This window comes from Aspergillus thermomutatus, assembly GCF_002237265.1.
Source record: "Aspergillus thermomutatus strain HMR AF 39 chromosome Unknown NODE_1, whole genome shotgun sequence".
In the NCBI taxonomy this organism is placed as follows: Eukaryota; Fungi; Ascomycota; class Eurotiomycetes; order Eurotiales; family Aspergillaceae; genus Aspergillus; species Aspergillus thermomutatus.
The window spans coordinates 1-25,094 of record NW_020798048.1 but is presented as its reverse complement, the minus strand read 5'-3'; the positions used below and the strand labels follow the sequence as shown (position 1 = coordinate 25,094).

General features: G+C 50.8%; 8 protein-coding genes across 8 annotated transcripts; 3 read left to right on the top strand and 5 right to left on the bottom strand.

Moving 5' to 3' along the window:
• Window positions 1–240: 240 nt before the first annotated feature.
• CDV56_103143 (uncharacterized protein) lies at window positions 241–3,946 on the bottom strand (the record flags this gene model as incomplete). Its single annotated transcript, XM_026756762.1, has 2 exons — window positions 241–1,386; window positions 1,445–3,946. 2 exons carry the CDS (start codon window positions 3,944–3,946, stop codon window positions 241–243), a joined length of 3,648 nt encoding a protein of 1,215 aa, XP_026618994.1.
• Window positions 3,947–8,146: 4,200 nt separating this feature from the next.
• CDV56_102491 (uncharacterized protein) lies at window positions 8,147–9,250 on the bottom strand (the record flags this gene model as incomplete). Its single annotated transcript, XM_026756110.1, has 1 exon — window positions 8,147–9,250. The coding sequence occupies one exon, from the start codon at window positions 9,248–9,250 to the stop codon at window positions 8,147–8,149; it is 1,104 nt and encodes a 367-aa protein (XP_026618993.1).
• A 3,134-nt stretch (window positions 9,251–12,384) lies between these two features.
• On the top strand, window positions 12,385–14,085 carry wetA (developmental regulatory protein WetA; the record flags this gene model as incomplete). The annotated part of the gene is made up of 1 exon (XM_026755453.1): window positions 12,385–14,085. One exon carries the CDS (start codon window positions 12,385–12,387, stop codon window positions 14,083–14,085), a length of 1,701 nt encoding a protein of 566 aa, XP_026618992.1.
• A 743-nt stretch (window positions 14,086–14,828) lies between these two features.
• On the bottom strand, window positions 14,829–15,564 carry CDV56_101644 (uncharacterized protein; the record flags this gene model as incomplete). Its single annotated transcript, XM_026755263.1, has 3 exons — window positions 14,829–15,232; window positions 15,304–15,420; window positions 15,492–15,564. 3 exons carry the CDS (start codon window positions 15,562–15,564, stop codon window positions 14,829–14,831), a joined length of 594 nt encoding a protein of 197 aa, XP_026618991.1.
• Window positions 15,565–16,081: 517 nt separating this feature from the next.
• Window positions 16,082–18,022, top strand: CDV56_101279 (calponin homology domain protein; the record flags this gene model as incomplete). Its single annotated transcript, XM_026754898.1, has 2 exons — window positions 16,082–16,252; window positions 16,370–18,022. 2 exons carry the CDS (start codon window positions 16,082–16,084, stop codon window positions 18,020–18,022), a joined length of 1,824 nt encoding a protein of 607 aa, XP_026618990.1.
• Window positions 18,023–18,262: 240 nt separating this feature from the next.
• On the bottom strand, window positions 18,263–19,849 carry CDV56_100998 (uncharacterized protein; the record flags this gene model as incomplete). Its single annotated transcript, XM_026754617.1, has 1 exon — window positions 18,263–19,849. The coding sequence occupies one exon, from the start codon at window positions 19,847–19,849 to the stop codon at window positions 18,263–18,265; it is 1,587 nt and encodes a 528-aa protein (XP_026618989.1).
• Window positions 19,850–21,455: 1,606 nt separating this feature from the next.
• On the bottom strand, window positions 21,456–22,144 carry ORM1 (ORMDL family protein; the record flags this gene model as incomplete). Its single annotated transcript, XM_026754254.1, has 3 exons — window positions 21,456–21,509; window positions 21,560–21,918; window positions 22,012–22,144. 3 exons carry the CDS (start codon window positions 22,142–22,144, stop codon window positions 21,456–21,458), a joined length of 546 nt encoding a protein of 181 aa, XP_026618988.1.
• A 1,091-nt stretch (window positions 22,145–23,235) lies between these two features.
• CDV56_100293 (zinc knuckle domain protein) lies at window positions 23,236–24,198 on the top strand (the record flags this gene model as incomplete). The annotated part of the gene is made up of 1 exon (XM_026753912.1): window positions 23,236–24,198. A coding segment is annotated over one exon (963 nt), but the record flags the coding sequence as incomplete, so codon positions are not given.
• Window positions 24,199–25,094: the final 896 nt, after the last annotated feature.

The window sequence follows — 25,094 nt, the reverse complement described above, 5'->3', positions numbered from 1 at the left end:
CCAGTAAAAGCTTGCATGTGCAAAGAAGTTGTAGGCAAATCACTGCAAGGAGTAGACTAATCTATCATGAAGAAGGATAAGACGCAAGGAATGTTTCATCACTGGCTTAAAAACGCTCAAAGACACATGTCACCTGCCAACCATATAGCATTTTCATAGTCGCCAAGTAATTGGAAGAGTGATCTAAATCAAGGTGGGAGAAAACCGAAAAGAAGACGAAAGGGTATATAATCTGATGCTTCAAACTTCAACCTTCTTGCGACGAACAAACAGACGGGAAAAGCCACTCGAATCTTTGCCTCTGCTGCCAGACAAGGAGGGTCGCCGGCCAGCAGGAGGCTCCGGCGGACCTGTGCTCCTGAGAAAGCTCGCTAACGCACTGGTTTCGGTCTGCTTCTCAGACACGGTGGACAACCCGTACCCAGCATGCATAGCTCCTCCATTACGCTCCATGCCAACCTTGACGGTATAATTCGACTGTCCCGTCACGTAACCTTCCTGTTGTTGACGCAGCGATGATTTCGAGGATTTCATGGAGAGAGTTCTGTCAAAGGAAGTATTACGAAGCAGTCGTGCCTTCATGGTTGAAGCACTTCCAAATCCTGAGTAAGTGCTTTTCGATGTAGGCATGTTCAAAGCCAGAGGCTGTGGTTCAACCTCCGGCGGAGGAACGTTGCGAAGGAAATCTATCAGGCTTTCTTCCTCACGCTTAGGCTTGGAGGATTCTAAAAGCTCTTCAAGATATTCGTCGTCGTCCGAATCATCAATGGCATAAGGATCTCGCACCCGACGTTGTTTACGCGCTGGTTGAGGATCGGTAGAGTCCCTGCTGCTCGACAGATTAGCCGCATTGACCGAGGAGCCCGTCTGCGCAGTTGAACGGTTGGCGGATTCGAGAAGAGCCGTGCGAGAACCGATGGAAGTAAGAGACCGAGTAGCCATTGAGCCTCCCTGTGTGCTAGCAACAGAAGGTGCTCCTTTTCTCAATTCGTCCATGTCCATCGTCTCCCGAAACGAGGCAATTGTGCGTGGGACCTGGTGAGCTCCGCTATTCGGCGGTCCTTCCCGGAGAAATTCAATCAATTCGGCTGTCTGATCCCCTCGTGGTGCCACGGCTGAACGCGCTTCCAGACGTGGAGCGCCGCTGCGGGGGGCGCTCCTGACTTTCTGCTCGGGACCTACGCTAGGTATTTGGATGGGTACATATTTCGCCCTCTCGGACGACATAGACTTCGATGCCCTTGGAAAGTCGGTCGGTTCCCTAGAGGATGATTTGGAGGTCCTTGGCCTAGGTGTTTCGCTTCCAGGAGGGCCAGTACTCTTAAGAAAATCAGCCAAATCCGCGGTTGGTGATCGCTGAGGTCGCCATCTTGGAGAGTCCAGGTCCTGTTTCAGGCGTCAGCTATGGGGTTCTGCAAAAAGAGAGTTTTCAGGTTGAACAAACCTCCATATCCCTCATAGTTTTGGGTGTCAGGGTATAATGAATCGTCTCCTCGCTCTGAATCAATTCATCCAATCCCGACTTATCATCATATACCGAGTCAGGAGTGACAGCGGATGCTCTACTGGTTTCTGAAGAGCTGCGAACAAGGAAAGTCGCGGAGTCGGCTTGGCGACCAATAAGGCCCTTGAGCTTGCTTGAAACCTGCGACGTAGTTGACCCGGCAGTGACTGGACGCTTCTCACGATGGCTGCTGAAACTGTCGGACCGGCGAGACTTTGAGTAAGTAGATGAGGCTATCGAGGTTGAGGGGCGTGATAACCGCTGAACCGCTGCGCGCTCAGTTACAGAACTGCCAGGGGTAGCTAGCCCCGGACTCGTCCGCCCGAAAGACTGCTGGCCTGCGGTGTTCAAGGACAAGGGACTGGGTACGGGCCGAGTCCGTGGACGATCAGGAAGAGTTGCCTCTCCGGCTGTGGAAACCGGTTCGGCGACCTCTTTTCTGGAGGATTCGGCTGGGACCGGTGACGATCTTGAGGGTTTGCCCTCCGCGGTAGAATCAGACGCCCTAGCAAGAGGGGCTTCTGCGGCGGATGAGTCCTCATCAGAGGTCTTGGAGGCGTCAGAGCTGCCGGCGGGGTGAGACGGCGTGGGGCTTCCCCCTTGCGTCTGTAGTTCATGTTCAACGACAGTCACAGCCCGTGGCGCTTTTTCTTCCGTTGGCGATGCAGGGGTATCCTGAGGAGGATCCTTATTTGTAGCTCGTTTTGGTCGCTGCAATGCAGCCAACTTTGGCTTTTCGCGTAACCCACACCCTTCGATAACCTCAGGATCTAGACCTTGTTCACCGCTCAATGATGCCGTTGATGCATCAGTGCTACTGATTTGGCTTGTGATGGCGTCAACTGAGGCTGCTGACGGTGAAGATGCGGTGGCCGCATCCTGCACAACAGCAGAGCCGGTCTGCTCGCCGGATGCATTGCCTGTTTCAAGCTGCTTGACTTGCGGTGTCACTGTGACTTTCTGTGAGACCGATTCGTTTGGCACCGCTTGTTCGTTATCCTCATCGTGCTCATACATCGTCTCCAAGCGCTTTCGTTCTTCAGTCGTGGTAGGGGAATCTGCTTGAGGAGTTGGGGCATCTGTTGGAATATCATCTTGGGGATACGGGTTGCTCGGTAGTGATCGCGATCGAACGTGACGAGTAACTCTGGCACTCTGTGCGCTGAGGGGAGTAACCGGAGAATTCCCTGTCGATGAAGGAGATCTTGGAGATGCCAGGGTGAGTACCATAAGGCTGTGAGGTCGCACTTTGTGAGCTATGACAGCTTGCATGGTCTGAACCTCTTGTAGGTCATGCACCTCGCTGCCATCCAAGTCAGCTACATATCCCGGGATCTCAATCTCCTCGACATCGTGCTCGCTCATTGGTAGAGCGACAGATGCCGGATCGAGCTCCTTGCTGTGCTCAACAGCCGGTGACACGGGCAGATTGGGTGGGGGTTCATCGACAGTGACGATGCTGCTTTTTCTGCTGCTAGCAGAGGGTGCCGTCAATCTATGACGCTGAAAGGACTCCCTCGAAACCGTTCGAGATAAGCTATGTGTTCGAACGCGTCTTCGCCAGGTTCGCCACAGTCTTCCTAGTGTCGGATTTAGAGCTAGTTTTTCCATGTCGAGATCCTCCACAACTAGCCGATCCATACTGCCTCGCTCTGCGCCAGATTCGGTCACTTCGTCATGATCGCCGCTGAGCTTCAAAGACAAGCGGGACCGCGCAGTTTCACCTGCAATAATGAGGGCCTGTTCTCCAATGTGCTCAATGATAGACGTTAAAAAGATCGCGGCGGCGGGAGTGATGTTGCCCACATGGCTGTTGAATCTCGGCGAAATCCCATCGTCAGCCTCGACGAGCCCGTCTTGCGCGATATACTCGTCTTCATCGTCTTCCTCCATGTCGCCCAACCTCGTGTACACCATGCATCGAAGCCGAGTCAACTTCCAGGAACGGATCAGGTCAAAGTCATTGCTGGAAGTCTGACCGCCGCGAAATTCAGATTGTTCATCTTCTTCACTGCCCATGTACTCATTCAGCTCTTCATCCGCAGCAGAGACGACTTCTTTCGCAAGTCGAGGTTTGAGGACCTCGGCTATCGCTGGTCGAATGCATGCCAATTGAGTTGACTTGGCGGTTGCCAGAATGTTGTAGAGAAGGTGGTCGAGAAACCCATTCAAGGCCGACAGAGCCTCGGGGGTGACAAGAGCGCTCGCATTAGCACCATTATCTTCCTCGCTAGTCACAAAGTCTGCAGTGTTAAACTCCTGGTCTGCGGTGATGATTTGAGCCGCTGCAGAAGATGCGATGAAAGAAGGCGGCGGGTTCACTGGTGGTGGAGAGAGAAGATGGATCCGTGAGAGCTGGGAGTCGCTGGACATGCTAGTGCTGCGCGAGCGCGACAGTGTCCTTCCCAGCTCGGGGAAATCGGGCCCTCTGATGTGCTGCATGATGCTTTAAATAGATCGCATGCAGTTAAGGGCGACCTTCCGCGGTCCGGGAGGCTTTCCAGTAGACGACGAAAGGTGTTTTTGAAGAGATATACAGGAATATAAGATGAAGTCGCTAGATCATTCTGGAAGAGCCAAATATAATTTATGGTAATCTTTCGTCAGCCTTGTACTCGAAAAGCGTTGTTGTCTGCACTGCCCGCTTTCGGGGGCCTTATTTTGTATTCTTGCGGCTGCTAGAGAGGTAACACATGATGGCTATGCAAATAACACAGCAAACGAAAGTGTGGAGAGAAGACAATGGACCAAAAGACCTACCCGTCAGCTGTTAAGAGACAGTGGCTATTATTTATTCATTCCAGCGAGATGACAGTGGTCGGATACCCAAAAGCGAAAGAAAGGAGGTCATGTAGACCTGATAGAGAGTGTATATCAAAGAATGGACTGGTTATACTTGAAGGAGGGAATCAAAAGAAAGAGGGAAGAATCTGGAGTTGCATTGAGGATTGGCGAAACTTTGATTTCAGGAGGTCATTTGAATAACTAACTCCTAGTTAAAACGGGTATGAGTTGCCCGGACTATCGCTAGTTTTTAGAAGTGCTCCGTAGTTAGGACACGGAAAGATGCAAATCAGGAGAGGTGGAGACTGACTTTCCAGTCTTTCTGTTTCTACCATTGAGGAATGAGTATTGTCATTGAGGACTGACCTTTAAAGAGTGGGAGTGGAGAACAGTACCTTAGTAGAAAGATGACGGGAAGGAAATAATAATATTCATCATTATAATATTCAGGGATGGATGATGATACTACTAGTAGTACAACAAAGTTCATGTCTCTAACGTCAGGAGTATCACATTATGGCAATCATAGAATACCAAGCGGTTTGTCGTTGATGGTGTTACATTCCTAAGTGCAAATTTACTCTTAATTCTCATTCTCATACATCTGCAGCACGACCATGATGCCCACGAGTCAAATACAGTTTCACTCGACACGAGGTACTGATCCTGATCGACATCGGCTGTTGCCACTTTGTCCATCTCCACAGTCCAGTAGTAACTGCAGAGGTACGTTGTAAATAAATGATCCAGTCATGGTCATGTACTCTGAGGCAGGACGGAGTACTGGAAGTTGATAAGCAACTTGGTTTCCATGACTATTCCAGTTGACAGTGCTACACGAGGAAAAAGGCAGATGACTCCCAGGAGTCCCAGGTAGGGAGAGAATGGGGGGAATCAGAAAGAGGAAAAGCACGATGGGTCAAAAACAGCCCCACTATCTAAGCGTCCCGATTCCAGGGTCAGGGGAAGAAATGGAATTTGGAAGGAAAAGGAGCAGAAGAAGAAGAATGCAGCCCCCTGTCGATTAAGGCGAATTCAAGGCCATTTGCCACGATAATGAGAAGCACTCCATCAGATCAGGATCAAACATACTTGCTTTTTCTCTTTCAGACTCATAATATCGCTTGGATGGCCTTTTCGACCATAGCAGAATTGAAGTGACAATCTAGACAGGTAGTCTACTCCGTAACAGCATCCGCTGAAAACTCTTTTTCAAACTATTAGACAACGGCGATAGAGGTTGATCCACCAGCAGCAATAGCTTTCCATCATTTCCATGGCTCTCTGCGATTTCGCAATCCGTATGTCCAATTTCCAGTCAAATGCTCCGTAGATCGCATGTCAAGTCGAAGATCTCTCTCAGTCTCATACTCTTTCAAGATCAACTATCTACACTTGGCTCTTGACAGTAACAAGGCAAGCAGTTGCACAGAGCTGAGTCAATTACTCCCCATTGTCCCATCTTTGCATGACTGTGTCACGAACTCACATCTTGAGATGACATAAGATCCGTAATCATCTTTCGTTCTTATCGCAGTAAAAAAAATCATCCAGCGTAAGCCACACTTGGTCCTCAACACGCCTTCAAGCCTTGCACTGGAGCAATACAGACAGTGGATCACCATGTCGCCTGTAAACCAATGAATCTATCCACGAGTCAGATGCAGACTCAATTACGGCCAATCGGTCCGCCCGATTTGGAAATGTATTCAGGGTTTCGCTTAGCTGGACAGCCATGAGCCATGGTTGCAGCAGAGTAGTTAAAAGTTCAGCCAATACAGTACTAAGGTAAATGGCCCGTCGAAATCGGAGTGCATATTGATCGTGCATTTGCGCCATTTTATTGGCACACTTCCTCCGATACAGTTGTTAACCTGGGCGAGTGGGCATTAAGCGGTGGTACTGCTAAATAGCTGATCATGGATATAGGCTTATTTGAGACTCTTGAGTACCTCATGGAACATGGATAATTGGTCTGATTCACATAGACAGGAAACCTAATCAATCCCGGAGATCTCCAGCGGCCTAAGCTGCCCAGCATGCGCAAGGGCTGAGTCAGGTGCCAGCAAACCACATTGGAGATCAGCTCAGTTAACGTCCTGAAACTGGAGTCAGAAATCCGGTTCTTCGAATCAAGCACTCCGCTTCAACGCCAGGATACTGGCAGGACAATAGAGTTAGATGACTGCACCGACAGCCTACAGCATCGAAAATGCTCAGGCTGACTTGATCGCAAAAAGTAAGCTGACTGATACAAATTGACGCAGCAAACTTGACTATGACTTCGTCTTTGGTCCCAAAGAATGGATCTTGGAAAAGCCAAGAACTAAAAAGTAAGCACTTGAGAAGTGCCAAAAAAAGATTGTATGGTAAGACTGGGAGTCGAACCCAGGCCTCTTGCGAGAGTGCATGACAGTCTAGTTTTCTAGAAGAAGCTAGTACCAGCTTGAGTGCACCACCTTAACCACTCGGTCATCTTACCATTACTACAGAAGATAACACGTATCTTGCTCTGTATCCTCTCCGGGTTTATTTACAAACTAGACTCCGCTACTCCGTAGAGAAAATACTTGTTCTCTCCAAGTTTGCGGAGAAAAGTCGCTCGTCTACTTAGACAAAAGGATAGTAAAGCACTGGTGTCCTGTAAGGACTCGGTACCCGAGAGCGCTGATCAAAACTAGTGGTGCTTCCAGACCATCTTTTCTCAACATACCTAAGCATAATCGGTATCATTATTATTGCGCCCTCAAGGGGCCCAATCGCCCCGCCTCTATCAACATCGCTATCTGCCATCACGCTCTGATAGAACTGACTCATGAGTTTAAAAAGTGTGGCAATCTTCACCCAAAATGGTAAGATGACCGAGTGGTTAAGGTGGTGCACTCAAGCTGGTACTAGCTTCTTCTAGAAAACTAGACTGTCATGCACTCTCGCAAGAGGCCTGGGTTCGACTCCCAGTCTTACCAGTGGTATTCTTTTTTGTTTTTCCTGATATCGATTGACAACACCAATCAATATGGCTTTGGGATTTTTTTGCTCACACCAGAATTCTGGGATCCTGCCATATCATAATGATACTATCTGGCATCGTTTCAAGCTCGCAGGATGGGTAGCTGGAAGACCATCAATTTATGCCCGCCACAAGTATAGCGATACGACCAGTAAGAGCAGCTATTATTATGCTTTTGATGTTTTGTTACTTGCTTTTCTTAGTAGGTATTAGGGCAGGCCCTTGCTTGATTCGAATGAATAACATTCAACCTCCGATATTACTACTCTAATTTAGAGAGAATGCATGACTACACCCCCCTTCTCACTCCAACAATGCTTGAGACTGAGCCACGCCAGCGCCCTTCAGACCTTCTTAGTCCGAATTGGAATCAGCATCGGGTCATAAGCCAAATTCCGTCCTATCTTGACCAGACTTGGAGTGTTTCACAGTGTTCAGTCCCATGCGGTCCACGGTCAGTGATTGATGTGTCCAGGTTGATCCATGCAAGTTTGTGTCATGGCACATTCTGGGGCATTGTGAGATGGTGGACGGTAGAGCTCTGAGGCTGTATAGAGTTTTTAGTCAACCGTCCGTCTCACGATTAGAGCCGGATCTTCGAAGCTGCATTGCGTGATGGGGTGGGAAGAACAACAGGCTTCTCCAGATTTTAAAGGTGGTTCCAAGAATACACCACCAGGAGTCAGAACTAACGTAAGCATAGTAAGTTATATTCGAGTACCCGAAATGACGTTGACTTTTATGTACATAACTTCATGAAGTTTTGAGTGCCAGAGGCGATGTGCTCTAAAGCCATTGCTTTTATTCATCAAATATCGTAGAAGGGCTTCTGGTCCACGAAGTCCTGTTCAGTGTGACGTATACGAGGCCCAGTTTTGAAGGGCATAAGCAACGCCGCCAGCGAAGAAGCTTAGCTCATCCTGGCCGATTTTGACATCATCCCCTGCCAGCCTCTCAGAAAGAAGATGTTCAATCTTGTCCAGTAGTTCCTCATCGAGTCCTTCAGTCACCTCTGTCGGTTGCTGAGCTTCCCTCCGCTCAGTGAGAGTGGCCAGTTCGTCAAGCTCCTCCTGAACAATAATGTTGCGGAATGTACCCAGAACGTGGTTCAGTACATTATCAAGATACATCCCTTGCGCGTTATCAGACTCCAGGTATGGAGATTGCGCATGTCCCTTTCTTATATCATCAATTCTTTCGCGGAGACGCGCTTTGTATCTGGGGTCAGCAATCCCGTTGATGCCGTTGATGTAGGCAATGAATAATCTTTTGTCCAAGTCGACAATATCACTCGGGTGCTCATCTGGCCATTGTGTGATTGAATCACTGAGCTCATCACGTTCGAATGTTTTGTCACCTGAACCAGGCTCGGCGAGTTGTTCGCCCTGGAGCCGAAGAGCGCCAGATACCCTCGCCATTTCCATTAATTCATGGCAGGTCATCTCGGTTCGCGGCGTCTCGGCCTCTTCTTCCTCTGGCTCTGGCGCCTCAATATAAAGCACGTTGGTGTCAAAACGCACCATAGTCTCGAACGAAATGAACGAACCGTCGACTGATTCGCCATCGTCACTGCAGGTTTCTGACATGACATCCGAGACATCCGAGGCCTCATCCCATGTGGAAAACTCGTACATTTCGTCGTCACGTCCATCGGACACAGAAGCGTAATCGTAGCCAGAATCGTCTGTTCCGTAGCCAGACTCAGATCCCTCATCTTCCTCAATAGCAGCATACGGTCTTTTCAAAATGGGCTTCAATAGTGAGCGAAAAGAACCCCCGCTGGCTGGCGTAAAGGAAGAGGCTAGCGACGGGCCAGCAGTGGTAGGATTAACTGGACTGATGGAGAGCTCGTCCGAGCCATAACAACTGTCCTGGGAAACAGATATTTCGAGGTTGGAGAAAGTCGAAGAGAGAGACTCCCAGGACTTCTTATTCAGTGTGTGCGTGCTCATCTTTATGAGTTGAATAGCCTTTGATTCCTTGAAGGAGGCAAGACCGAGTTGCAAAAAAATCACAATGTGACTGATATGTTGCAATTCTCGCCTCAATGAAATAGAAGTTCGCAAATTGAATATTGGTGCAAGAAGATGAGTTGGTAGTATAGTGATCTCAAGGTGTGGCTTCGAAGGCCTCCGAAGAATGGGTGGGAGTCCATGGCGAAGCTCGTGCGTGAATCGAAGTATTCACCTAATGGAGGCAGACGAGGACCCCCTCAGATGGAATAAACTTGAGACCCATTGCAGAAGCACCTGATGATATTGATGTTTTAATTGACCAGTCGAGCAATATTATTATTATAGAGCATGCAATTGTGATCGTCTGATTTCCGTTCAAGGCAAATTCTCGATTTGTCTCCTTGTCTGTCTTGCAAAAGAGGTCTGGTTTTGATAGACTCGTTGATGTAAGACATATAGGCTGTCGCAGTGAATGATGAAGTGAAACGAGGTGCGCGGTTGCTGGTTGTGACGTGACGTTTGGGAGCACAACGCGTTTCGTACTGCTAAAACTCCGGCCCGGCGTATGTCAATAGCGATAACAACGGGTTGGTTCTGCTTCTACAAGCAGTTGCGATCAGTTTGAGTCCTTAATGATGTCAAGTCGTCCTTGTGAAGTCATGCCCACTTCGCGTGGGATGTCTGGCAACAGCGGGGCGAGGGGTAACAATCGAAGTTGGTGACAGCTTTCGTACGAAGAAATATCAGACACAGAGTGACATCGACGCTTCACGTCGAGTCAAAAGTAAAGGCAATAGATGACCCAAGGAAGTTCAGCACAACATCCAGTGCCTTGGAGAAGGAGAAAGAGGTTCGATTGCGCGGCGGCTGCGAGGAGTCAGATTTCCGTCATCGGCACCTGACCTGTTGTTGCCTCCCAATACATTCAGCTTGAGACTTACCAGAATTAGCTTAGTGGCCGCCGTGCTGACAAGAGCCGGGATAAATTTCCTCCGGTATGAAGAAGGCTCATACTCTGTTGACCCGCGGTCTCCGTCTGTTCCATTATTGTTGCGAAGCCACTCGCTTTGTCCATGATAATCATGGGTATCTTTGTGACAAACTCGAGATATCGCAAAGGATTTTATTGAACACACACTTGTCTCTCCAGCTTGATGCAACTTGAAAAGGCTGATGATAACTGAATGATTCTGGAACTAATGACCCAATAAGTCACAGCGGATTGTTGCACATGACTGGAACTATTTTCCTCTACTAAGCTTGTTCTTCTATCAAAGATGCTTCTTTCTTTATTGAGGAACAGTTATCTATTATTGCCCTTTCTTTGAGCGTTTAAGCTTCATAGCAATTCGAATAGTGGTTCATGCCTTGTTGATACCAAGTCACTAACACTAGCCCTAGAATTCCTTCTTGTGGCTTACTGACTCGGATGATCCCCCTTGCCAGGACCCAATTTTTTCTAATCACTGACAGAACATTCATCGATGCTTTCAGACAGATTTTCTCTTGACAAAGCGAAAACAAGGCTCGCACTTCCTGTTTTGGTTTCTGAACCTTTGTCCTATCTTTAGCCCTGGCTTCTTCGAGTTTGATGGACTGAAGAATCACAAGGCGAGATTGGCTCACAACGCCCGAACCTCACGTGTTCCTCCTAGCAGGGAGCTTGCCAGTTAACACATGGCCAAGGACACAAAGAAGAGTTTAGAGAACAAAGAAATCCATTAGGGATGAACGACCTAACTCCGATACGAGCTTCCCCCTATGGAACATACTTACTGGGCTTGCGAACCAGATGGGTTGCCTTCCCACGGGGAACAAAGAACGCATCACACCACGCCAAAGTTGGTTCATGCCTCCTAAGGGTTGATTCTCATATTGGATGAACTCAAAACACTTTTGACAGGGCAACCTAAGTCTGCAAGCCATGATGCTCCAAGGCTAGGATCGCTTCTCTCTTCTAGTGGAGATCCGTTGCGGCGTGTATCGAGCAGGATAATTTTAGAAAATTTGGCATGGCGACCATCACGCAAACCTTTCTTGTAGGTCATGCCTCGAGACTGACTGCTGTTAGAATTGCGTGTACACCTTGGCCACGAGAGCCAGGCTATTTCTTTGCATTGTTGTTGTGGGCGCACATTCTTCCCAGCCCTGGCATTCCGACACACATTCGCAACAAGCTTATCAACGGCTGTGCCATTGAAGGGTGCGAGTCATTGGGAACCCACAGCTCCACCGAAACAATCGACCGTTAATCAGGATCCAAAAAGAGTCAAAGGAGAAGACCATTGTAGCCCTTCGCTGGCTAGTGTAGGAAACCCGTATGACGCTTACACTTTGAACACTGGGATTGACTGGATCGACGCTGATATCGGCATTTCGCCATACTGGATACTCCTGCTCTGGTTCCTAACGGATCATACAGCTCAAGCCAACGATTTCCATGATAATCTCTGGACCGCTATTGACCAGCTGTCATAACCTCTCACCATTGGTGATGCGCTATACCTGGCTGCTCAGGACCGTACATTCCTCTTCTGTTTATTCTTCCTCTTTCTGATTCTGGTATAGGGAGGGTTGCATTCCAACGGGTGGCCAACGACAACACGAGTCCACTTTTGCCCAGAGAGTGGATAAGGGTAGGATATTTCCATCAGCCACTTGTTTTTCCACGCCTTCTGATTGGTAATGGGCATCTGGAGTACTCTCTTGAATCATTTGCATTGCCCACCTGGGATCAGGTGGGCCATATCGAGGCCCTCTCCGACTCCTCAGTGTACATTCCTCTCCCATCTTTAGAGCAGAAGGAATGTGCGCAGAATCCTCGAGGCTGGCAGCCATCGCGACAGTTCAAATAGGGCCATCTGTCTGTTGTTTGTTTGCTTTGTCTTCTTTGCATCTTCTGCAGTGTTTTCTTTGATTGTCAATCTATCAAACTATTCCTACATTACATTCCATCATAGCCAAACTGCTTTGCACTGGCGGAACACCGGATCGACATCCGAACTCTCTTTGAGCCATACTTTGTTCCCGCAGTCTCCCTTGCCAATCATATCTGATCCGCCTGGCACCCATTGACCGGTCTCTGGCACTTCTCGCATCTTTACCGCAAACGGAAGGACAGAGCAGCCAAGATGTTCGCTCAACCATTCGATCATGCCTTCAATGATCTGTTCAGTCAATACGTCGACATGGACTCATCGATTGTCGATGGCAACAAAGACGTTTCGATTCCAAGTGATTTTGACCAAATATTCGCACTTGACTCGTTCTCGAGCGATTGTGGCGATCATTCTCCCCCAGTCCCCACTAAACCCACCCATCAGTCACCGCAACCCTGGGCCACAGACTTATGGTCTCTGCCGCAAGATGCAGCCTCATCTGCAAGCCAAGGCAGCTTTACTTTTCAGGACACCGTGCATCCCTCAGCTGTCTCAGACTTAAGCTTCGACCTTGAAGCTCTTCCTACTTCACACCCTACCCCTGCAGCTACCTGCAAAGCATATTCCCGATCACCGTCCACTCCTCCCGCAACTCCCCGCCACAAAGTCACCAAAAGTGCTCTAGTCACTCCGAAATCTATCCGTCGTCACCGAGATTCTCATGAGCGTAAACCGCTGCGCAAACATAGCTTCTCCCCGAGCTTGATGCGCCCCTCCCAGGTGCAGGCAGGCAGAATGATGTATCCCGAAGCATGGGCTCAGCGGTTTCAGAACTTCAGTCTTCATAGCTCCGACGAGCACTTGCCGCTATCCCCCCCGCCATCTGATATCCTTGTGCAGCATGAGAACATTCCTGCCGACAATGTTGTCACCCATATGAACCATTCGACCGAGGGCTTGTCGAGAAATCCTGCAGAAATGCCTTCGCATTACGAGACTGGCATCTTTAACCAGTCACCTGCCATCTCTATGCCATCACCGTCAGCCAAGTTGCTGGCACAGCAGCAGCAGAGCTATTTAAGTCAATCGAATAACTCCACAATGGCCACATCGAGCCCTCCTTCAGGCGACGACATATTTTCCTCTCCACATTCCTCCGATCCTCACTCTTTGTCCTCTTGGCATTCTGACTCCCTGGGGAGCTCTGCACTCCCTTTCACGCCTGACCTCCAAGGCCATGATGGTCAAGCATGGTGGCCTCCCGTGCCCGCTCGGGTACCACGACAACCTTCGTATCAGCACATGGTGTCCTCTCCGGCTCCACAAAGGTCCATTCAAAGCACTAACCAGCATGATCTGATGCAAGGGGGATTGATGATCCAGTTTGATCCCTCGTCATTTGATATGTCTACCTCGGCAGATCCATCATTTTCGTCTGCCGTGGTTTCGACCCCTATGCCCCAGGAGAATCAAAATACATACCACCACATTCCCGTCACTCCGCAAAAGTATATGAACTCGGCCGCTTACGCGACTCCTCCAATTCAGAATTCGTCACGATCACCATCTTTGTCTCCGAGAGGCCGTGGATCACCAACACAAGGATCACCCTTGCGTAACGGAGCCAACATAAAGACTAGTCCTCACCGCCGCAACAACCACGGCAGGAAGTTGTCCTCTCAATCAATGAGCGCACCGAAGCCCGTCAAAGGGCCAAGCTCGTCTAGTCCCAGATCGGGATCCAACAAGTCACTGACTGTATCGTTTGTCAACTTCACTGCAAACGACAGCAAGAAAATCCTTACAGGAGTTGCTCCAAGTGGGAGTTCCAAGACTAAAGCAAGACGCGAACAGGAGGCCCGCGATCGACGCCGCAAGCTCAGCGAGGCTGCCATCAACGCAGTACGCAAAGCTGGTGGAGATGTGGAAGCACTCGAGGCTGTCCTCTGCTAAATCCTGGTCATGTATACCTAATATCTATGTAACATTGTTTCTTTTCGCTCTATACCTGTTTGAATTTATTGGCAATGGTCGTTTCGGCGTTTGATTTTCATTGGGTTTCAGGTGGAGCTGGGTTACAAAAAAACGTACTTAGATCTCCACAGCTTTTTGGTACTCGCATACCTCTCTACCTAATCATGGAATACATTATCCTAATTTTCTCAGAGATTCTGCTCCTTTGCTCTTGAGATTATGACCAGACGTCTGATTTACCTACGAGATTACTTGCTTCAACTTCTTGAGCAAGTTCTCATCACACGCATGCTAAAGCTTTAAGGATTCCTGTTAGGGTTACGCCTGTCAGATGTACATTGTCATGAGCTTCGGTTCCGGCTTTCTTCGAAAGGATGTCGATTTCAGTACAAACACAGGGGTTATATGATAAGAAGTTCCGGGTGCCCAAAATGGGGGGGAGTTGAATTTGTATATAATTAGTCATAAACAATAAATATATCCAACGAAGCTGATCTAAAATAAATGTTGTATATTGTACAAGGTGGAGAGTATTCCACAGAGACCGGTGACGAGGATATACATATATGGAAAGATCCCTTCGACTATTTTGAACAATGTGTAGTAAAACGCCGGGTTGCCAACTGGATACGAACAGAAGCAGAGAAGATTTGCCTCAAACAGCTATTCTGGGGGAAAGAATCTGGAGAAGTCTAGAATCAAAGCGACTAGTGTATGCCTAGTCACCTCCGCGAAGCAGACGGCGTCCAGGACTCAGGCTGCCAATTCTCACTGTCACTCGTTCGAGCTTGAGCCCAAGGATCCTCTTTCACCGTCGGTGCCACATCGGGTGTTGGCGTCGTTGTTTCTGCTGCTTGTGTTGTCTCGGGGCTAGAAACTGCGTTATGCGTCGTGGGATTCTCGCCAACCGTTCCCTTCGGTGGGTTCAACGTGGCATCGCTTGTTCTGGTCGCGGGCCCTGGCTGCTGGGTTTGCGGTTTGTCGAGGTAGGAGGGCTTACTTGCCCAGCGCTCATCGGCTAGTCGGGCGAGTTGCTTGATTTGAAGCTGACGGAGGACATCCTGCTGCTGTTCTTCAAGCGAGGGAGGGTCGGCGCGGACGTATCGGAGCCATTGGTGCCATTGGGCTGTAATAATTTCCTGTCAGCTCATCTCGACAAGTTCACTGCCATTATTTTGAATGTTTCAGGACACCCACGAGTCACCTTCACGTCCGCATAGTGGGTTTTGGAGTTGTACTTGACGATCCGCCGGAATCGCCCGGCATTCAGTGAGTCTTTGAATTCCCAGTATGTGTTTCCGGATAAGTCGGTGCCTGCAATCAGATGTCAGAGGACCTGGAGGCAATGTAGTAATTAATAGGCGGTTAGTGCTGGGGATACCTACCGACAAGGAAGGATCTTCGCCACGGCAATCGAAGGCTTTTCCACTTGAACCACAAGCTGTTCACTGGACTCATTAGGACCCAGATGAGATGAAATGATTGATGGCAGCCAAGTACAGACACCTATCAGGGCGCGATGAGAGAGTGGCTTGCGACGTTACGACGTAGATGGGGGCTATCGATAATTATTGCGAGTACGCAGAAAACGTCATCGACGGCGGTGCTCGTAATCGTATTACTTAATTTGTTTGGCCGACAACCACATTCCATACTTGAAAGTCAACTATCTAGGTCTCCTCTTCTTCTCGACAGACTCTGTTCTTGTGGAATCTCTTTCCATCTTCGACTCCTTATACATAGGTTCTCCGCTCATTGTGTCTCAATACCCCTTAATCAAGCTTCTTCTAGAACCTCTTTCCCCCTATTACGTTACCCCTTGAAGCCCACATATATCCGCGGTTCTTCCCAACGTTCCAGTCGGGCAGCATAAACAGGCGTTAACCTCCCTCGATCCGTCAGATCTTGATTCCTCAAGTCTTCAGTGAATTTTTTGTATGATCGCAGAGGCACATTGATTTCTATTCGGCCCGATATGGCGTCAGTCACATCACTAGATAAGGACCTGCGCAGTCTGCGCTTGTCCCGCTATACCCCGCAGGCTGCCGCAGAGGTCCGCGAATGGATTGAGGAGACGCTTCATGAGAAACTTCCAGCAGGCGATCTCCTGGACGCGCTCAAAGATGGCGTTGCGCTTTGCAGGCAAGTATCTCCAAGCAGAAACTCTACGAATAAGTACTGATTGGATGGACTTTACAGACTCGTCAACCTCGCCGTTTCTCCCGGCGTCAAGTATAAGCAGTCATCTATGCCCTTCGTACAGATGGAAAACATCTCGCATTTCCTACGCGCATGTCAAATACCACCCCTCAGCCTACCGCCACACGATGTCTTTTTGACCGTCGATCTCTACGAATCAAAGGACCCCGCGCAGGTCTTACAGTGTCTGATGGCCTTCAGTAGGAGGGCTAATGCGCTTCAACCCAGCAAATTTCCTCGGGCGATTGGCGTTCAGAGTAAAGGAGGCGCCGTGAGTCCTCATTTGACCGGCTCGAGCCAATCAGCCAATACTCCTCTAAGATCTCGAGGACTCAGCAACGTCAGCAACAATTCTGGGACATCTAGCCCAGCCAAGTCGCCGGCCGCTATCAGCAGCTGGAGCAAGAAGTCAGACGAGCATGTGACAATGCCGGCCTGGAATATCCATCAATATGGGTACATGGGCGGTGCCAGTCAGGGCAACCAAGGAGTCGCCTTTGGCGCTCGTCGGCAGATCACGACACCTTCGCCATTTGTTCCAAGCCTGGAAGAGAAGGAAAGGCGCAGACGGGAGGAAGAGGAGCGGCAGCGTGTCGAGAGAGAAGAGGCTGAACGCATCCGCCGTCAAGAGCGAGAGGCGGAGGAAGAGCGCGCCAAGGCGGAAGAGGAACGCAGGTGGGCAGAAGAGACCGCTCGTCTGAAGGAGGTGGAGCGGCGAAGACTGGAGGAGGAGCGTCGACAATGGGACGAGGAACAACGAAAGTGGGAAGAAGAGGAAAGGAAGCGCCAACAGGAGGAGAAGGAGGCCGAGGAGAGACTGAGCAAAGCAAGACAGCGTCAACGGGAGGCAGGTGATGTCCGTCTGACAGGACAATTTCTCAGTCAATATCGAGCTGGCCTTGCTGGAGAGTCCAGGGAAAGTCAGCGCATCAAGGAATCGGAGCTGGATCTGGAGCTCGCCCAGGAACGGGAGCGCCAGTATGAGCGCGAGCGTCAGGAGCTGAAGGAGAAAGAAACAGGCAAGCCGCTATCGCAGAGTCCCCGCCCTGTGCCTGTTCCTCCGAAGCCCAGCTACAGCCTCTCGTCGCTCGAACAAGAACGACGAATGCTCCGTACCGAATGGCAGAAGCATCAAACCCACGATGAAGTTGCCGAGTCCGAGTCCAGCAATGCGCCGCCTCCGATGCCCCCCCGACCACTTCCGGAACCGACTACGTCGCAATCAGCGGCCGATTTCAACCCTCCCACATCGCCTCGGCCTCTCCCCGACCCAGTCGCTTATGCCAATAAGACCCAGGGCCCGGAAAGCCGTGTCGACCGCTTCCTGGCATCTAACCGTCCTCCTGTCGCCCCTAAGCCCGCGACTCACCGGCCTCAGGACTACACCACCACCGCAGAGGTCGACGAAGAAAATAGCCGCCGAGTAGCTGCGCAGCAGAAGACACGAGCAGGCGGGTGGGCCTCCAAGTCCCTGCTGGAGCGTGAAATGGAGCGCGAGCGCGAGCGCCAGCGTGAGTGGGAAGAGAGTCAGAAGCAGACGCACGAGGCAGCCGCAAAAGGTCTGAAAGATCCTAACGTTGGCATCGGGCCAGGCCAGGGAGCCTGGGATGTGCACCAGTACGGTTACATGGGTGGTGATAACCAGAACCGAGGCGGACCCGGCCTGGGTGTAGGAGGAGCAAGGCGGCAGATCATTGGGCCTCGTCCGCCGCCATAGATGGCCAGATTTCCCTTGAGATGGTCGAGTTTATACTACGCTACTTGACGTTGCTGTTGTCTTCAACCTCAATTTGCTCCGGATCATTTGTACATAGGCAATTTAACATTAGATACCATGTTTAGGTGAAACAAGCGCGATAAAGGATGAACGTCAAAACTAGATAAGATCGATTGCGACGCAGGGGTATCATAATAAGAGACATCACTACAGCTTGAAGATATAGAAAAGGTGTGCCGATCACGACTGCTTCGCAGAAGCACCCTTCTGTGAAAGAACCTCGTCAACCAGAAACATCAACCGCTCCCCACTCTCAATCAGCCAGCACCACTCGATATCCTCCGTCTTCCGACTACTCTGGTTCTTCCTCGTTTCCACCTGGGCCTTCTCCGCACGGGCCATGATCCCCTGCTGCACGGCAGCCCTCAGCTCCGGCGTGACGGTCAGCAGATCACTGTCCGCCAGTAGTACAAGAAGCGACTCCAGCGTAATGGACATCTTGGCATTGTCGACGATGCTAGGCGTGCTGGCCGCATAGGGCAAAAAGCACTCTTCCAGTTTGGACTGGTTCAGATACTCCTCGTCTGTGTCCGGGGCTGCGTTCTCGCGCATACGGAACAGCAGGAACTCGCAGAGGGTGGTCTGCGCGGCGGCGGAGAAATGGGGGAGGACGAAGGGGCTCACGAAGGCTTGGAAGATGGGAAGGGGCAGGTGACGGATGTTTTCGACGAAGAGGTGGTAGAGTTCCTCGAGGGTGGTGAAGGAGGCGGGGAGGTCCTCGGAGACGGCAGAGAGGAGGTGCAGGAGGCGTTGGCGGAGGGCGAGGGATTGGAAGCCGCCGAGGAGGGAGACGCCTCCGTGGACCTGGACGGTGCTGGGCGTATCGGTGGTGATTGCGTCGGCGGTTGAGGTGTCTTTTGGGGCGCCGCCTCGCCTGCTGCGCTTGGATTGACGAGGTGGATGTCTTGCCGTCGCTGCGGAGTCTGTTGCGTCGGACTCGTCCTCGTCCTTGGACAGGTAGTCGCCGAATCGGTCCTCGTCGATGTTGACTTCGACTTCGCGCTTCTTGATATTGTTGCTCTCGCGCTTGGGCTGTTTCAGTTCCTTGTGGAACACCTCGCGGAACTCATTGACGGAGGCCGAGCCGCCATCTGCGAAGATGGCTCGCAGGATTCTTCGATTCCGCCCATACCCAACGCTCCCGCCGGCGATGTACCGGAAAATCAAGCTTTTCTCGAGTATTCCTCGACGGTCTTCGTCATCCATGGCACCCGTGCTCTGCCTCTTGCGCTCGTTCCAGTCGTCCTCTAGAACCTCACACATAAACTGCAGCCATATGTGCCATCTTGCCCACCGTTCCGGGTGTAGGACAGAGCAGTTGAACGCCCAGCCGACGGCATGCCAGAAGTCTTCTGCGCGAGACCAGAGAGATGCCGATTGGCACAGGTCAATGTTCAATGTCCTCGTGTCGTCGTTCAGGATATCGCCATGCGCGTTCTCGTCGTCTTCTACGCGCCGCCGCCTCCCCCGCCGAGAGGACTCGAAGTGATTGAATGCAAACGCAGCGGTAAGCTTGGCAGAAATTGGTCCGACCAGCGTGTTGGTGAGTCGGAGCAGCCGCAGCGCTGCGTTCGGTGCCTCTTCCTCTTCTGCTGTCTTGGCTCGGCTGGTGGTGGATGGGTGGACGAGAAATGTGGCTGCCACTGCAAGGTGCTGTGGGGAGGGGACGTAAACGGGTCCTGAGGCAATAGCACCAGGCGACAGTATGTTCAGTAGAAGATTGAGTGCTTGTGTGTCTGGGTATGGCTCTGTGTCAGTGCGTGGCATCGGTGATGTGGTGAGCGGGCAAACCAACATAGCTTTTCTTCGAGGAATATGCCACAATGTTGGACGAGTTCGTAAGGGATCGCCTTGGTCGGGCGATATAGGGGCAGAGATGTCCCTTCTTGTGTGGCCATAGCTATCGTCATTGGCAGTGATCTCTGCTGACGCGGTGAATTTCTCTGAGTGGGTGATGTGAACCGCATAATTTGGTTATCGATTAAGCGCGTCAACGCGAACTCGCGACGCTTATCGGAGCGGTGCCATGTATCGACACCGAAGTAGGTCTGGCCCAGATCTCTCTATGTTTTGAGGTATGCCAACATCACATTAGTCAAAGCAACTAGCTCCTTCGTTATATTTTGATGTTTATTGAAGCGGGGGGATGCGAGTCGTCAATTTTTTGTCTTGTTGTCGTTATACTGCTATATATGCAAATTATCCCCCAGCCTCTCATCAAATCAAGGTGCTGTAGTGTAGTGGTTATCATGCGACGTTGTGGCTCCCCACAGCTCCGTCTCGACCTGGGTTCGATTCCCAGCAGCGCCAATCTGGCGTCTGGAACTTGATTTGTTCTTTTTTTGCCTTTTTCTTTATATCACCCTTGTTCCTCGGTATTTTTTTCTTTTTTCTACCATCTTTCTGTCTTGAGTATAGAGTAATTCGATTCTATAGTATGCCTCACTGTAGCGTGTCCTGGGGGCCCGCGCCCATTTCTGTCCTCACCGAAAGATATATACTTACCCGACGAGAGACAGTTCACAAGTAGGTGCATCAACGTGATACATGCCGAACAGCATAACAGTAAATTTTCTAAACCCCTGATATTATAGGCTCATATCACCATGGGCCACGTACAGAGACTATACATCGCTGGCATCCCAGGCATCTAACTTGCTGCCTCGGACGCCATTTGCCGTCGGCACCGTCTCCGGGATCGGATCACCATCCCAATTTTGAGACAGATCGAGCTTTGGTCGATTTCCCTTTTCCATGCCACGAAACTAGCGTCAGGCTGCACGGTGTAGCCCAACAGTTGCAGAAATACGGGCCGAGCCATATAGTAGGCCTACTGTCGTATAAACTCGGAGAGGCCTGGATGTAGAAGCCCTCATATAGTGCTGCGATAAGCCCGGAGTAGTTTACATATGCAGAAACTGACGCATTCTAACACCCTACGGATAATCGAGGAGGTCTGGGCTGGTCAAACGCAGCAAGCAAATGGTGGGTTTACCAGTCAATGCGTTGGCTGACGGATTGACTACAAGCCCATACGAAGAATGAGAAAGTAGGCTAATGATGGACTCGGTGGTATTTAAAACACGGCTGTATTGCAGTACAAGGAACAAATGCTCCTTGCCATACTCTAATTCAGCTCACGCCGACTCGTATATCAATTATTCTTCATTGAATTACCCACAGTCCCCCTAGTCACGCCACGAACATGCAGCAGGCGAGAAGTTTGCAGTAAGCGTAGTTGTAAAGCTGGAGAGCGAAGGTGATCCCGTAGACGGTGCTGCCCAATAGACTAATATAGCAAGCAATGGGGTGCTCGTAAAGACAACGAAAAGCAAACACTGAGACGCCAAGTAGTAGTGCAAGAAAGGAGATACTATGTCGACTCGTCCGATAAGTCGGAAAAGAGACCTATCCGCAGACGGTGTGACTATGGTTCAAATCAGCGACGATCACGCGATCAAGCAGGAGAGGACATACAAATGGTAATTTTGGAATGACAACACCCAGTGTGGCCAGGAAATTGATGGTGAAGTAAGTCAAGTCGTAGTGTGTGTAATGTGTGCTGAGTAGGAAGAGACAAATGGGGACACAAAGCAGGAACTTCTTCGTTGGCGTGTACTGGTCCCCGTTGTCAATTTGCTCCCACATATTGAGGTTGTCGTATGCTCCAGCGTTGAACTCGAATGGAATACCCCGCACCCAGTGAAACATGATGAAGGAGCCGAACATGTAGCTGATATTTGTGAGCGTCCATGAAGTCTCCTGCGAGACACCGGGAATGATGTCGTAGAAGATCTTCAAGGCGATGATGAGAACGAAGTGGATTGTCCAGGCACCTGCAATTGACGAAATCGAGTCAGCTTTTGGCCCATACCAAGCTGTATCCCCCCCCCCAAAACACATGAACTCGCTTGTATAAGCTCACTTACCCTTGGCATTGACCCAGTTTGCATTGAGGTTGGGCAGGGCAGCCTGATCACTGGTATGCTCGATGGATTCCGGCGGCTCCTGGTAGATGATACTGCTCGATCTCCTCCTCCGACCAGCCTTGGATTGAGACATGTTGGAGTCCGGAGACAACCGGCGCGAACCAGTGTCGACTTCCGGAGGGAAGGAGATGGCACGAGGAACGAGTAGGGAAGACACTTTGGCGGTGATTTGTCTGAACGTACGGGGTGAGGTCGAAGAGGTTGCCTAGGATAAGCCGGGAGGCGCAGAAAAAGCAAGACCAGGAGCCACCAATGAATGCAGGCCTTTTCTTTTCTCCCTGAAGAATCTCACTATGTTCCAATGAAAATGCCGACTCTCGCAGAACTTCCGACCGCGAGATCTGAGATCGGAAATCTGATGGGTCACGGGAGTCAGCGGACAGCAACTCAACTGTCGGCAAATATAAGACTGGAAACCGGTCAAAAGCAAAGAAAAAGGATACAATGGATGGCGATACTATGATAAACCAAAGAAGTGAAAGGAAATTCGAGCAGTGAGTGACAAGAGAATCGAGGAGAGGGTCGATGCCTAGCTGGTGGTCGGGGGGGCAAAAAGAAGAGAAGGCCAGCGGAAGGAAGAAAGATTGGAGATTCACAAGGAGAAGCAGAAGATGATTGATGATGAAGAAGAAGAGATGGGACAAGGCCAATTAACCAGTGGAGAGTCGAGGCGAGGCCAGACCCAAAGACCTCAATAAATAATCACTTCTATATTCGATATGATCTACTCTGTAGATAAACTACGGAATAACATGGACTTCAATCTGGATTGTTATTTTTATCTCCCCCTGGCTAACCTTGAGGATTGAGGCCACGGAGTTGTTATCTCCCATCCGTCGGGACAAGACTCAGCAGATCCATATCGATCCTATCCTCAATAATGCGCAGTCGGTAACATCACAACAGCAGACCGACAATGACTCACTCCCAAGATAAATTCCAGTACTTCATGCTCATACTCACGTTCACCGTAAGACTACCTATATTTCAGAGGCATTTCCGCATCCTCCGACAAATGACGCTCCTGGTCTCTATCGGCTACCGTAAAATTTCTCGATCGGAAACAACCCCAGAATGCACAATTTCCCTCCACCTTCTAAATATCCTTATCACCAGAGCGGCTTTTTGACCCCTCGCAGGTGCCCAAACCCCCGATGAGGCATCATGACCGGTTCTTCCGATAATGAAAATGACTCGCGAACCGCCTCTGTTGGCGTCCAGCGCAGCCGCTTGAACGACTCGACCGACTCGTCGCGCCCCAACTCGACGGATCCAAACCCGCATCCTCGAAAAAGGCAACGGAGAAATGGTAGATCTGCGGTGCCGGACGTGCGAGATTTTGTCCCTCAAGGCGCGACCTTCAGCGCAGCATCGTTAGAGGTAGATCCGGAGAGCACGTCCAGCTCTGGCTCTGACTCGTCCGATGGCGATAGCGACGGGAAATCCACTATATCCGATGCAGAGAAACAGAACAGCGCGCGGACGAATTCTCAGGCACCCGCAGTTAACTGGAACAAGGGGAGCAAGAGTGGCATTAGGACATCGCTAAACAGGCGAGCTGACAGAATGGGCGAGAGCAAACAGGCTTCTCAGTTCAAGGCTGTCAACGACAAATTCTGGCGCAGTCGCAGTGCTTCCGTGTCCAGTGATGGTGGCGATCAGGACGTCACGCTGGTTGAAAATGAGGATGACATGGAGGAAGGCGAGCTTGACGAGGAGGCATCGGCAGAGTCAAGTGACATGGATCAATCTGGAGATTCGGATGACTCTGTATCTCTGGATTCCGAGGCTGATGACTCTATATTGCTGAATATTGGCTCACAAAATGACCAAACCGATGGCTTGTTCACTCAAGTATACCCTGTTTCTGCGAATGGTACCACCGCAGAGAGAACAGCCACAGGCGACCGATCGACAATATCAAAGGAGGAATCACATCGTCTCTTTTCCCAAAAGTACTCAGTCGCTCCGACGATACTCGCCGATCTCGATCGCAATGATATGGAGGTACAGGCTAAATACTTGTTCTATGACCGCGACATCAATGACATCAACCTTCAATTGCCGATATCGTGCACCGAATGCTTAAAAGAGGGGCACCTTGCAGCAGTGTGTCCTTCCAAGGAGGTATGTTCTCGAAACATTCGACTGAGTGTCAGACATATGCCTCCCATGGCACTCAGGGTCTACTGTAGTCTATCAATGCGATTACTGACTACCTATAGTGCGTGCATTGTGGCGCCTGGAATCAGCACCAAAGCATATTCTGCCCATCATGGCGGAGATGCCAACGATGTCGAGAGCGCGGTCACGATGAAGAGCAATGCCCCTCGCTCCTCAAGGGCTCCGCATCCGAGATACCATGCGATCTCTGTGGATCATCCAGCCACCTAGAACTCCAGTGCGATATGATGTGGAAGCTCCCGCAGCAGGAACTGCCCTCGGGGCCCGTGCTAGTCTCCATCTCATGCTCCCACTGCACCAGCAACCGCCACCTTGTAGGCGACTGCCCGTCCCTCTCACAATCGATGATCTCCTCATCATTCACCCTCCGAGGCATAGACCCGCACATGGTGACCAACATCAACTCAGTAATCAGTGGCAGGCAAGGCGGACCAGCGCCCCCAAGAGGCCAGAGCGGGATGCAAATCCGGGGCCGCGCGGACCGGCGCTCGGCATCCTCAGACAGCGAGGACATGATGCCCAGGGCAGACCGCCGCCAACCCATTGGCCGGAACGCGGGCGCGAACGCCAGCCGGCCCAACATCCGAATCGGCAGCGGGATAGGACGGGGCAAGAATCTTGCGCCCGCCGGCCCTCGCACCTCGGACCGCGATACCCGCCAGATGTACCGAGACCGTCAGGACTACGGGGGGCGCAATTCCCGCCAGCGCTCCCTGTCTCCCAACGCGCGCTCGATCCGGGGTAGAGCCAATGATCGCCGGCAGCCACCGCCTCGCTCGCCTCCTCGGAATCGACCAGAACCGCCCCGTCAGACAAGAGGCGGAGGAAACGGCGGGGGT